The sequence below is a fragment of the Anser anser genome (genome assembly GCF_964211835.1).
Source record: "Anser anser genome assembly, chromosome: 1".
Classification (NCBI taxonomy): Eukaryota; Metazoa; Chordata; class Aves; order Anseriformes; family Anatidae; genus Anser; species Anser anser.
The window spans coordinates 127,430,469-127,443,730 of record NC_139720.1 but is presented as its reverse complement, the minus strand read 5'-3'; the positions used below and the strand labels follow the sequence as shown (position 1 = coordinate 127,443,730).

Below are 13,262 nucleotides of genomic sequence, written 5' to 3'. Positions count from 1 at the left end.
CTCTCTGAACGGGCAAGGTATGGGCCAGGTGATGGAGAGGAGGATGAAGGAAGAGGTGAAGTAATTTGGAGATGTCAAAGGAGAGCCTTGGGATGGAGCCTGGGCCTCGGCATGGGTCCCCAGCCATGGGTCTTGTGTGTGGCCTGGCTGGGGGGACAGAGGATGCCCTGGCTCAGCTGGATGCCTGGCGACCCTGCTGGTGCTTTCCCTTGTGTTGAGGAAGGAGAATGTGTTTGGTGCTGAGGGATTTAGAAACTTGAAACACAGGCCCCATTGTGGAAGTGTTAGTAACGCTGAGACACCTGGGATGTGAGGAGATTGAGAGGTGCTATGTGAAGAAACTCAGACTTACGCTGACGAGGATGAGCACAGTATTTAGATTACCTCATTCACTGACAGCCTCCTTGATTAAGAAATTCAGCATTGCTGTATATTGGAAAGAAAGAAGGAAGTCTCATGAGTAGATGTGGCAGAGCTGCTGTTTGTGGTCATTCCCCTTGGTGTTTGGAGACGTGAGCACCATGGTAAATGTGTGTTGTTATGGGAGTCCCTTGCAGTGGGTTTTGGTTTGCTTGACTGCTTGAGACTCCTCTCCTGAATTTGCTCAGGGCAAGCTGATTTATAAGAAAATTCCCATGATAAATCTTTTGTCTGGAGTATCCTTTGTTTGTTTCTTTCCTTTTTTCTTTCCCCCAAGTAAGCTAGATGCTCAAGAAGTAGAATGAAATAAGAACAAACCTGATTTTTATTTTTTTCCAGCTTATTCCTACAGAGTCATAGATCTCCATCAAGCTCTCTTAACCACAACAACCACAGGAAAAAAAAATAAAAAATTATTTGATGTTTATCTCTTTAATTTGGACAGATTTAATTAGTTATTAGTTATGAGCCACTTAACTGCATAATAAAGTATGTTTTACTTTTCCATCTGAATTTGTTGTTTTCATCTTGTAATTTTTTCTTTACAACCTAACTCTATCTGTTGTATAATTGCTATAGAATATTTACATGGTGGAAAAATCATTGCCCAAATGTACTAACTGTCTCATTCGGAATTGAGCAAGGTGGCAGCGGACAGACAGCGCCTACGCAGAAACTGTGTGGTTGATAAACATGTCACAAAGCCTTTGCTGGCCAGAATAAGGATGTCCTCAGAAGTTGCTGTAGAGGTTTTTAAAATGCAACCTTAGCATATGTTCATTTCCCTTAAGCTGAGTCCCACATTTTCTGCTGTGGAAAGACAACTGTCATGTTAGTGACTCCTCATTAAGTGTGTTCAGTTTACAGGTGTGAAGAAGATCTGGCTGGGAGATGGCAGGCAAGCCATATTCTGAACTGTCTCCTTTCTGTAATATTCCAGCATTTTCTCAGGATTAGAAATTGTGGAAGGGCTAGGGGCTGTGTGTTTACTGGGGTCTACATCAGTGGGATCTTCCTGGAGTCCCTGTATAATTAAAGAGGAGATAAGTTCATTTGGTAGATGCAGTAGATGGTTTGGATTAGGAGAGTGACAACTGCTGTAAATCTTTTTTTTCCCCTCTCCCTCCATCACCAATTAAAAAAAAAAATATAATAAGTATGCTTCAGCAGTCTTAATCTTGATTGGTGAATACATTCTTTCTCCTCATGGACCAATTAGCATGGTGAGCAAATTTTGGGCAGTTTGGGATGAGAGACATTGTTAAGAAGTGGATTTTTATGTATGCAGATGAGGTGCTTTCTGCATCCTGCTTTGTCGTTTGTGGTAGGAAATGGTCCACCCTGGATAGTAAGTAGCCCTTTACATCATCCTCAGAACAAGTTGTGGCCATAACCCTATGATGTGGTTAAGGCAAGGAGTAGTTTTAGCAGTCTCATCTCTCCTATGGCAATAATAAGCCCAAGCCTCTGAAATCCCTTATTTCTTTAAAATGGGAAGAAAAAATCTCTTGAAATAACTCTATTATTCTTCGCATTTGTGAGGAAAACAAATCTATTCCAGGAGCAACAAATTCAAAGAATCACACAATCATCTAGGTTGGAATTATGGATGTTACTATAATATATTGTAATTAAACATGAAATTATGGTATTCTCTACTGCCATTTCATCAGCATTTGTATATTTGAAGGATTTTCAAGTACTATTTCTTAACATTTCTGCATGATTATTTCTGTCTGCTGCATAGCAGAGGACCATATTTAAGCTTAAGGGACTGACTCTTAAATGGAAGCAAAGTTTATAACTTGACTTTAAAAGGGCAGCACAGACACTGTGCAGAGTAGCAATGTGTTCTCTGGTCTGTGAATCTGCTGGTCCTTTGCTGCTAAAAAGAATAAAAAGATAATGGACGTGCTTCCAACAAAAGCAATCTAGTTCTACTAGTTGTAAGGACTCTTTCCTTAAGTGATTTTAGGAATCAGGGTGACTATGGGCACAAGGGACTGATCTGTAAGCATCAGATCTACTGAGAGAACCATCGGATCTTCTGGAAGTGATATACTGCTTTGAAAATCGATCTGCCAGATTAGGGTTTCTCTTCATTTTGAGGTGTTTTTCTCAGTGCACTTAAAAACAGCTAAAAGATCACTCATAATTTTTTCTTCTTTTGTTCTATTTTTATGCACTTCAGAAACAGAACATGCCATACATTTAAAATCTAATGAGTGGGTGTATTTCTACCTTAATTATTAGGAATGGTTAAGTTTTGAAGCAGAAGAGCAGTCTTGCTGTTCTCAGTACTTCATGTTCAGCAGCAGAGCTAACTTTGTGTTCTTTGTCTCTTTTTATTTCAGAACTATGGTTTGGAAACAGAAAATCTGAAAACCCTTTCTCACAAACTGAATGCATCTGCCAAAAATCTGCAGAACTTCATCACTGGGAGGAGGAGAAGCGGTCACTATGATGGAAGAACCAGCCGCAAATTACCGAATGATTTTCTGACATCTGTAGTGGATCTCATTGGAGCAGCTAAAAGTCTGCTGGCTTGGTTGGACAGGTAAAATCTCCCAAATGTGTCACAGGTAACCAGTTCATACACATGCACAAAACCCAACCTCTTTACAAAATCTAACGTAGACGTGGGAATTGAAGCAGAATTCATTTACAAATTCGCAGGGGAAGTTTGTAGCGTTGGTTTTTTTTTCTTGTTAATTGGCAGTCATCATGAAATTCAGATAGCATCCAGTAAAATACATCTAAATTCACTACAACCTTACGCACATCTGGAAATACAATATAGCGACAGGCTGACATCATTAGGTTGTATATATATTTTATTAACAATATAGAACAATTCGACCTGCGTAACTCAGATTCCTTGCTCTGACAGTATAAAATTGACAAAACTGTGATCATTCTATTCATGATATAGGTGTTAGTATATACTTCCGTGTGTGTGTGAACATGCATTTTGCAGGTTAGTTTTTTTAATTGCAATGTAAGAACTCTGAAACTGTAGACGTAGCTGGAACTGGCACGTACTCTTATCTCTGTGTACTGGATTTACATGTCAAGGTTGGGGGGACAGCGGGGGCGCTGCAGGAGTGGCCTCTGTGAGAAGAGTCCAGCAGCAGCTGCCCGGCAGCTGCTCCATGTCAGACAAGGGCCAGTTTCAGCCAGCTCCAAAGGGACCCGCTGCTGGCCAGAGCTGAGCCAGTGAGTGATGTTGTTTGTGCCTTTGTGAGAGCAGAGTTAAGAAAGGGGGAAAAACTGCTGTGCAAGAGCAGCTGGGAGAGAGGAGTGAGAAGCAGCCCTGCAGACCCCAAGGTCAGTGCAGCAGGAGGGCAGGAGGTGCTCCAGGCATGGAGGAAAAGTTCCCCAAAAGTTCCCCTGCGGGCTGTGCAGAGGCCCCTGGTGGAGCAGGCTGTCCCCCTGCAGCCCATGGGTCCCACACGGAGCAGATCTCCACGCTGCAGCCCGTGGAGGAGCCCACGTGGAGCAGGTGGATGTGGCCTGGAGGAGGCTGCGGCCCATGGAGAGCCCCCGCAGGAGCAGGCCCCGGGCCGGAGCTGCAGCCCGTGGAGAGGAGCCCACGCAGGAGCAGGGGGTCTGGGGGGAGCTGCCGCCCGTGGGGGACCCGTGCTGGAGCAGTTTGCTCCTGGGAGGATGGATGGACCCCGTGGTACGGAGCCATGTGGGAGCAGTGCTGGAAGAGCTGCTGCCTGTGGGCAGCCCCCGCAGGATCAGTTCGGGCAGGACGGCATCCCGTGGGAGGGACCCCACGGGGAGCAGGGGCAGAGTGACCCTGAAGGAGCGGCGGAGACGAAGCATCAGGGACTGACCGCAGCCCCCATTCCCCTGTGCTGCTCAGGGGAATGATGTAGAACAGGGTGGGTGGGGGGAAGGTGTTATTTGTTGGCTTTTAATTTCTTACTGCTCTTGCTTGTTAGTAATAGACAATAAACTATATTTATCTCCCTATGCTGAGTCTGTTTTGCCTGTGACAGTAATTGTTGAGTGATCTCTCTGTCCTCATCTCAACCCTTGAGACCTTTCCATTGTATTTCCTCCCCTTTTCCATTTGAGGAGGGGAAATGAGACAGCAGTTGTGGTGAAGTTCAGCTGCCCAGCTGGGTGAAACGACCACACTCTGTCACCTAGGAAATACGTAGGATCAGGACTTAACTGCTCTCCTTTACTTCTAATGATAGCAATAGCAATGTGCGGGTATTTAAGATGATCATTGAAACTCTTGAAGTGGTTAAAATGAATCTACCTGTATGTCTTTATAAAATATATTGCAGTGTATTTTTATCAGCAAAAATAAAATCCTTATCCTTATTTTCAAGGTTTATCTGAACATGCATCTTATTTTGTATCCAGCAGCTGAAGTTTTTTCAGAGTATGAGTTTTGTGTAATTCTTAAAATCGAACAGAATTGTTTGGGTTTAATGCTCTGGGTTATGTTGTGTTTCATTTTCCTGAGGAAAACTGGCTTCTGTCCCATAAATGATTTCCATATGAAAGGTTTAGGTGAAGCATGAATCTTTTCCATTTCTTCAGCTGAAGTGTAAGCTCTTTCTTTTGTTCAATAGACTGCAGTTACCGCTGGTGCTTCTTTTCTCCCCCCTTTCAAGCCCTTCCAGAGATTTCAAAACTGAAGTTGGGCTCCTGAATTTCTATTTAGACAATTAACATTAGATATGCAGAGAAGTGATTAAGTTTCATGGAAAGAGCTTAATGTTGAAACTTGAAAAATTGGGAGTATGTTTTTAGCTCTGTCTCTAGCCTACTGCTGTGACTTGGAAGGACTGTAGGCCTCAGTTTTTCTCCCTGCAAATCTTTTTTGGCAGAGAACATCATATCCTTCTGCATCTTAAAACAGAAAAATTAGCGTGAAAGCATGTTACACCTAGGTGGATCAGTGCCTGGAACTTCCTTCTATTTAGAAATAATCTTGATTATTTTCTCATTGGAATTGGACATAATGGATAAAGACTGGTAGTTAATAAGTGGAGATAGTATTTTGCAAAAAATACTGAAATACTGAAAAAAAACCCTGAAATTTAAAGAGTAAGCTTTCACATATATGTATATTTAACGTTGAAGAACAAGCTATGGTTTTGGCATCTTAATATGAATTTAGTGGTTGAACTTTAGAAAGAAAGTAATCATTGGTACTAGGAAATATACAATAATACATCTTTGAAATATATATATATGTGTAACACTACTGGCATATGTTGTTACAGAGATGTATTAAAATGGTGTTGTCTGTCTACTGACACTTATTTTCCTGCAGTATTGAGTCGTAGTGGAGAACTGCAAACCTTTCACGCCTTTTTCCCCCCAATTAACTGAATAGTAAAATCTTTAAATAAATAAGTTTGAAGTGCTTGCATCAGAACACTGATGTGTCAGTCTATTACTGCAAACTGGGCTAAAATTATGTACTTCTAGTATTATAAAACAATCTGTAAAACTTGTTCGTAGCTCAGAAGTCTGTGGAGAATTACCTCGTAGTAAAATTATGCTTACAAAGACAGTTATACTGTGTTTATCAGAGAGAATTCTGTTAGTAGGTTAAAGTGTTGGTCAGGGAAGACTTTTTTAAAATAACTTTAAAAAATGTGTATGTCAGTTCTACTCTCAAGTAAAATACAAAATGACTTTTACATTTATCTGAAGTGTTAGCTGATCAAGTGCAGGAGTTCCAAGAAATTAAAAATGAGGGCAGCCATGGTGGGAGCTCTCTTTTAGCAATGTTGTCTTTAGCATCCAAATAAGGCTTCCTTGAAGCGATATGTTAATTTCATTCAGATTTCTGGTAAAGCACTTTTGAAGATCTGCGTAGCTTAAAAATGTAGTTCTGGCAAATGCTTTCTTTAATGTTTTAAGACTTTTCTGATTTATGAGGGTGTGGATTTTTTTGATTAGGTTTGTTCTTCCTTCTTTGTGAAGCCCCCAGAGTGGGGTGAAAGCAGGCCAACGACTGTATTTTTCTCAGGAAGTTGGAACATCTGGAACGCAATAGGATTATGCTTATTATATTTATTCTAAGCAGCTATTGGGGCCACTAGAGGGAGATAGAAAGATTTTAAATATTAAATATTTAAAGTCAGGAACATGGATTTAGTTTTATTTTGCACAGCTGTTACTGTTAAATCTGGGCCCCAAATCTTAATTCTTTTGGTTGGTTACTAATACCAGTTTCATCTCTGGGGTGTGAGAGAGGGAAGAGAAAACCATTAGGAGGAATATAGGCTGCCCCTATGTTGCCTTACAAGTCACGCTGGGAAAAAACAGCTAGCAGCAGCTCCAGCTTGCCTAGAAATGCAGTGATGTGCGCTTTTTTTTTTAAATGTATAGAGAATGGCGATGTCTCCACAGGGCTTGGGCTTCACTTGCTGCTCTAGAAAGTTCTCTCTTTACAATATTTCCATAGTATGCTTACTGTCTGCAAAGACCTCATCAGGCCAGGCATAATTATCAAATGGAGTGTAAGAGTTGTGATTTGCTGAGTTACTGTCTTTGTGGCTCTTGTAGTGGCATTGTGCAGGGCTGGTCCAAGGATGCTCTTTGTTCCAGGTCTCTGCCTGGAGCAGTCCTACTTCCAGATGTATGCCAGAGACTGAGGTTTTTATTGAAAATTAGGATAGCTTTTATTGCTGGGGGTTTGAAAGTCATTAGGGAACTGGAAATTTTAGCAGAAAAATCTAGCTGTTTTCAAAGGAGGTTAGCTGAAGATTTTTAGGAGCATAAAATAGCTCTCCAGTAATTAAGTCCTGCAAAGAAACTGTCATCACCCAAATAGATTATGTCCTTAAACCTTTAGACTAATTTTAACTTCCTGTTACTTTTTCAACCCACAAAATCTTCCAAAAATGTTTCGTCTTAACAGTGTTTTATTTAATGGCCTTTCCCTAATCTTCAACTTTTTGCAAGCCATTTTGGTGGCAAACTTTCTTCAAAACCTGAATCTTTTGTGAAAGCACGTTGCATTTCCACTTGACACATAATTTAGATCTTAATCTGATAGAAAGACATGCTTTACACTGTAGCAACAAACTACTCATTTGATGTTCAAATCAACTTGGCATCTAAATGTCTCCACTGAGAAGTGATGCTTCTCAGGAATTAGAAAATAATATATACAGTCATCCAGGTGTTCTGGACTTCCACTTAGATTGTAGTTATTACTTTCAGCCTTTATTCCTGTAATTCTTGAAGCTTGTATGTTTTGGAGTAGTAATTGATGCCATCGTTCTGAATCTTTCTTCTTCACTGATGTGCTGGGTTCCTGGCAATTCTGTCTTTTACAGGGCTGATACACTCCATCCTGAAGAGGAAACCTCATTGCTTTTTGTGCAGTGTGCTCCTTTGCTTGTGATTATGTACAACAGTTCTTCTGAATGTATTTCTCAATGTATCCTATGAACGACAGTGAAAACACACATAGTCTTACCGTTACAGTTTGGGCAACTCACTTTTTGCAAATTCATTATTTGTTATAAATGCAGGAGGGAGACAAATACTGTTAAGCGGCATTGTTGTCAAACAAGGAAAACTCTGTCTTGTACTCCTGATCACAAAGTTTGTTACAGTCTGGAAATCAAGCATCAAAAGTATAATGAGTACAGATCTCCTTCTCTCTCTTTTTTTAATTGCTGTGTTCAAAAATATAAAATAGTCAAAGATCTAGGAAAACTGGTATGCTGACAATTCAAAACAATTAAACCATAGTTGAAAGAAAAATAACAAATAGTTAAAGAAAACCATTAGAAGAAAAAAAAAATACGCAATTGAAAAATGCATGTAGGTTATCTAAAAATAAAATTTGAGGTAAAAGTTGTATGTCCCTGTAGCCAAACATTACCTTAAGGTATACCAGAGAGAATTTTTAATGTATGATTAAAACATGTTTACTGTTGTAAGTCCATTACCGTGAGTTTGCAGCATGAATACATTGCAATTGTATGGCATAAAGCTATCTCCAACCTCACAAAAGGTATATTTTTCTGTACAGTAGTGTGTCCAGTAATAGCTGCACACTTAAATGGAAATTAGATATATTTATTTCTGTAGGTTTTATTCTTAGGTATTTACAGTCCTATGAAAACTATTTTGTAGAAGCGTTGCTTTGTTTGTGAGTGTGTTGGTGTTCTCTGCCTCTCTGAGATTTCTGAATTATGTATCATTCATCCATGGCTTTCTTGAACTGAAAACACTATGAGCTCACGCAATGTTGAGAATCAAAGTACTTTTTTCATAGTTAACAAAATCATGTTAGTGTTTCACCGTGTTACATATGTCTTCAGTGACATCAGTGAAAAAATCAGTTTTTGCCCAGAAGCAAATATGAACTGAAAAGCCATTAAATCATAGGGATCCCAGAAAATTCATCTGATCTCTTCTGATTTGGGAGTGTTAAACACAACTTATAAATAAATTTCTTTCTTGGTAAGACACAGCTCTTGTACTGTACTTGCATCTCATTTCTTTTCTACTAATTTGCTACGACCTGTTGATTGTACTACTGAATTTGTGGTGAGTCCTGTTAGTGAAGGGCATTCAGATTCATCAAACACTTTTTCTTAGAAAAAGTGCAGAACTTAGCAAGCCATCTGATAGACGGACTGAAAGCTGTATTTTCCTCAGAATCTGGTCTCTCCTCAAGTGACAACCTTGAGTGGTATTTATTGACTCTCTAATGAGTCAGAGGCTGCTGCAAAATGAAGACAACCTTGGGAGCAAAAGTGCCTTTCACACATCCTTTAAGCACTCAATTTTTCCCCTTCAGATCCTGCTGTACATCGTACACTTTTTTTTTCCCATGAGGCAGCTAGATTTAACAGGTAGGACTCATTAATTTAGTCTGAACTAGGAAGGACTATAAAGCTCATCACGAAAGTTGAAGGATCCTGAGGGAACCTCGCCTGGAGTCACGTTTGGTGGCAGCTGCATAAGCTTTCTCGTCTCCTTGCTCTGCTAGCACAGAGCTTAATGTATTTTTTGCTGCTACTGGTGCCTTTTTCCATGTTGCTCTTGGTTTGGTATGCTCTCTTCATTCACGTCCACCATGCTTTTATCTTCTTTGGAAACAAATGCTCTGGATGCTCTGAATGAGAAATAGTTCCTAGCTGTGCTTCTGGGCTTCCTGCACATGCCTGCTATTTAATATTTGTGTTGTGTTCTCGGAAGCAAAGACTCCTCATACTATATATCTTGTGCATCAAGAAGAGTGTTTTTGGCTCTTTACAGTTTATACAGATATTGCTAATATTTGCAAATGTGGAATTAGAGACTAGGATTGGAGAAGAGCTGGTTGTTCTTAAAACTTTGAGTCTTCGTTAAAGACACATTCAAGATATCATGGTAGTTTATTTTTCAATTAAGTATTTAACAAAATATCTTGTGGGAAGTTGTTATAACTACCACAACATTTTGTGCCTGTTACCATGTCATAGATTTTAATGGTCATGAATTAGGATTTGTCAGGGAACACTGGATTTTCTTAGTATACTCTTTGACTCAGTCATCTGTGTGGGCAACAATTCAATATGTCTTTCACAGCAATACTCTTGTATCCCTTGTTTTTCACCGCAGTTCCTTATCCCCATTTTGGAAATAAAAAACTGCTGCATGGATTAGACCGAGGTCTAAGTAGTAGGAACAAAGAGGTCTTGTGGAGATAGCTTTTGTATTCCAGGCTTTCAGAGCTGTGGCCAGAGGAAAATTAGCAGGCTGACAAATGTGTCCCAGTTTGATTAATTTACCACTCTTATCTGTAGTCTGATACATGAACAAAATGGCACAAGATGAACAACAAGCCCTACTGTAAATAGAAATTGTTGGTCTTCTAAAAGATGTGCGTCAAATTGCTGACAGTAGTAACAGAATTTAAAATTTCAGATTAAAAGGCCTTTCTGGCAGGTTTAGATTTGCTTTTCAGGCCAGTCACAGAATGGTGGGGTGTAATCCTTTCATTTTGAACCCCAGGTAAGCAAGTCATTTTGGCATGGTCTTAAATGTACTAATATTCAGCAAAGCACATGCATGTATACTTCAGTCCTATTGAGTAAGGCTCAGATCTGTGCCTAAAGTTAAGGATGTTTGGATGCTTCAGTCTGGACAGCACAACAGGACCCCCAAGCCTTCCTGTGGGCTCTGTGAACTTGTTAAATGATGGTCTGTTGTGCACAAAGAAGTGCAGCCTGCAGTGATGTAAACACTCTTGTTTACATATGAACAATTCAGGTGTTCAGATTCAGCACATTTTTTAAATGTGCTTTGTATGAACATACTGTGGTAGCAGAATGCATTTTCCGCTCAAATATGGATCTCCCTCTCTTCACCATGGTGACATACACAATGCATGCATTTTCTTACACTGTAGGTAAAATGTGGCCAGCTGAATTTCTTTGTCACATTGTTTCCAGTGAATGAGCCTTGGTGACGTTTATTGTGTGACTATTTTGTAGTTTGAAGTAAAGTGGAGCATTCATTGGGAGAATTACGCCTGAATGTTTGCAAGCCCATAACTTCTTACTTTAAAAAAAGGTTACTAGTTTGAAGTCTCTCTTTTATAGGGGACTTAATACAGTCCTGTTAGCTGTGCTTGGTTTTTGCTTGTTCTGACAGGGTAGGTCTGTTTTGCATGCAGGATGGTGGGGGAAAACAAAAAGGCGGGGGGGGGGGGGGGGGGGGGGGGGACACGACACGAAAAGAAAAAAAAAAAAGAGTTCAGTGATTCACCACACAAATAAAGCACTTTCTGTTCTTCACTCATAAACCTGTGAATCTGGTTTCTTTTATATATTTCCCTTTATGCTTGTTTCAGTGGTATGCCAAACCTGTCAGTAAATGTTGCCGAAGAATGCTATGGTACTTAACAATATTGTGCTACTGGAACATCTGTAAATTGTTTAACTGAGCGCTCATTTAAAGAATCCCTTTATTCAGTGCAAATTTTACTGCATTCATCCCTGTTTCTACATAAAACAGTTTCATTAGAGTAATCCATACTTTTTACATACAAGTAAAAGGTTTGTTTCATGAAAGCCTCAGAATTATGAATCTCATATGGATTGTAGCACAAATACGTATGCAATAATATTGTATATTCAGATTTTTATTTGAGCTTAATGTGTTACTTTTGAAGACTGGGTTATTACTGATTTGTTTACCTATCTCTCTAAAAGATTTTGGACTGGTGTGTTTAGACAAACTGCCCTGAGAATGTTTTCCCTTTTTGGGATGCTAAAGTAAGGATAATATTGGTTTTAAAACCCTCACTTTGTCTATTGTTATAAAATATCTCAGTACTACAAGCAGTGGTGAAATATGATTAACTTTTGTTTTTGGGCAATGCTTTTACTAACAGTCCATCAGGCCAAATCATAATTCTTTTCAAATGAAATATCTATTTCTATATTTTAGTATCATTTCTCCCATATCAAATGTAAAATGAAGACAAATGAGCCTAAACTATATGAGTCTGAAAACACTGATAACCTAAAAATACCAAAAGTATGCATCTCCTTCACAATGTGCATCTTTTAATTGTTTAGGAAGGATTTTCCTTCACACGCAACAAGTAATTGTGAGCAAGAATAGCTGTTGAATAATACTATTTCTTAATGGAAGAATAGTTATATGTGAAGGAAGTAGCTCTACTGTACTGATGTAGCTACTTTTCTAACAATCCTTCAGAGAGGCTGTATGAATTAATGTTACCTGACTGATTTTTTTCCTCATTCCAAGAGATGCTGATGCTGCTGATGATTTTAATTGGGTCTCGATTTCTAAAAGAGTGTGTACATACATCCATGTGTATGTGTGTTACAAACATATTACACACATAAATATAGTCATGTTTCAGACTTTAATATTTATCTCAAAACACCAGTTTCAAAGTATGAAAGGAAACAGTAGTTCCATGTTGTTTGGCTTTAGGAAAACCTTATTTTCTAGAAACCAGTCTATAAACTAGGGTTTTGAAGTTGATTGACTGCAATGCTAAAAAAAATAAAAAGTTAAGACCAGTTGTAAGGTGGTTGTTTTTTATTTTATTTTTTTTTCTCCTTTGAATGAAATATTTAGAAACTCTTCATCTCACTGGAATATGTGGTGTCTAATAAGATGCAGGTTCACACGGTGGAAAAATTAAGAGGCTCCCTAGTCTCCAGCTGCATGCGTGATCACAAAACATACATGAATTTAATTATTCTTGAAACTTTTTACCCACCCACTTCTGAAAATAGTTTGCAAATGGGTTCAAATGTTGGAAAGAAGGCAGAAAAAAGGTGAAAACAAGGGAAAAAAAAGAAAAAAAAAACCACAACATGCATAAGTTTGCAGAAGCACTGGCATGATTGCATAACTCTCCTTCACTTAAGATGCCCAGCTAGAAGGGGTAGACAAAGAGTGGAAAGGAGAAATCAGCAGAGGTCTGGAAGAGGAAATGAGTGGAAAGGGTATGTGGTCAGGTAGGTGCGCTGTGGAGTTCTAAGGGTGTTTTGTGTGGGTGTTGCAAAGGAAAAGAATCACTGGGAGGTTTTGAAGGAAGAAATAATGAATTGCAAGAGGAACTGAGTAAAAGAGGTTCCAAGAATACGGAAATATATGTGGAAAAGATCTTGGAACTGACTGAGAGGTGAGACCATGGAATGTGGAGGTCTGTGTCATAGCAGGAAGTGGGACAACGTATGGCCTCAGCCCAAAGTAGTTTTTAGCTGTTTAAAGAGTGCTGAATTAGGCAGCGCACGTGTCAAAATTTCACAGAAACTTTGCTTCTCTGGAATCAGAGGATGAATCTGAGATTTGAAGGTCCAAGGGGCTGA

At 39.3% G+C, this 13,262-nt stretch overlaps 1 protein-coding gene across 9 annotated transcripts in view; it reads left to right on the top strand.

The window, feature by feature from the left end:
* The window catches only part of CNKSR2 (connector enhancer of kinase suppressor of Ras 2), a 224,254-nt gene that overhangs the window by 46,639 nt on the left and 164,353 nt on the right, over positions 1-13,262 (top strand). For 8 of the 9 annotated variants that reach the window (XM_083826294.1, XM_083826291.1, XM_083826293.1 and 5 more), the window contains exon 3: positions 2,775-2,977. In XM_083826294.1, the coding sequence (XP_083682420.1) occupies positions 2,775-2,977 (203 nt within the window). Of the gene's footprint in view, positions 1-2,774; positions 3,003-13,262 lie in introns of those variants that run through there. The other variant, XM_083826288.1, reaches the window with a different exon arrangement.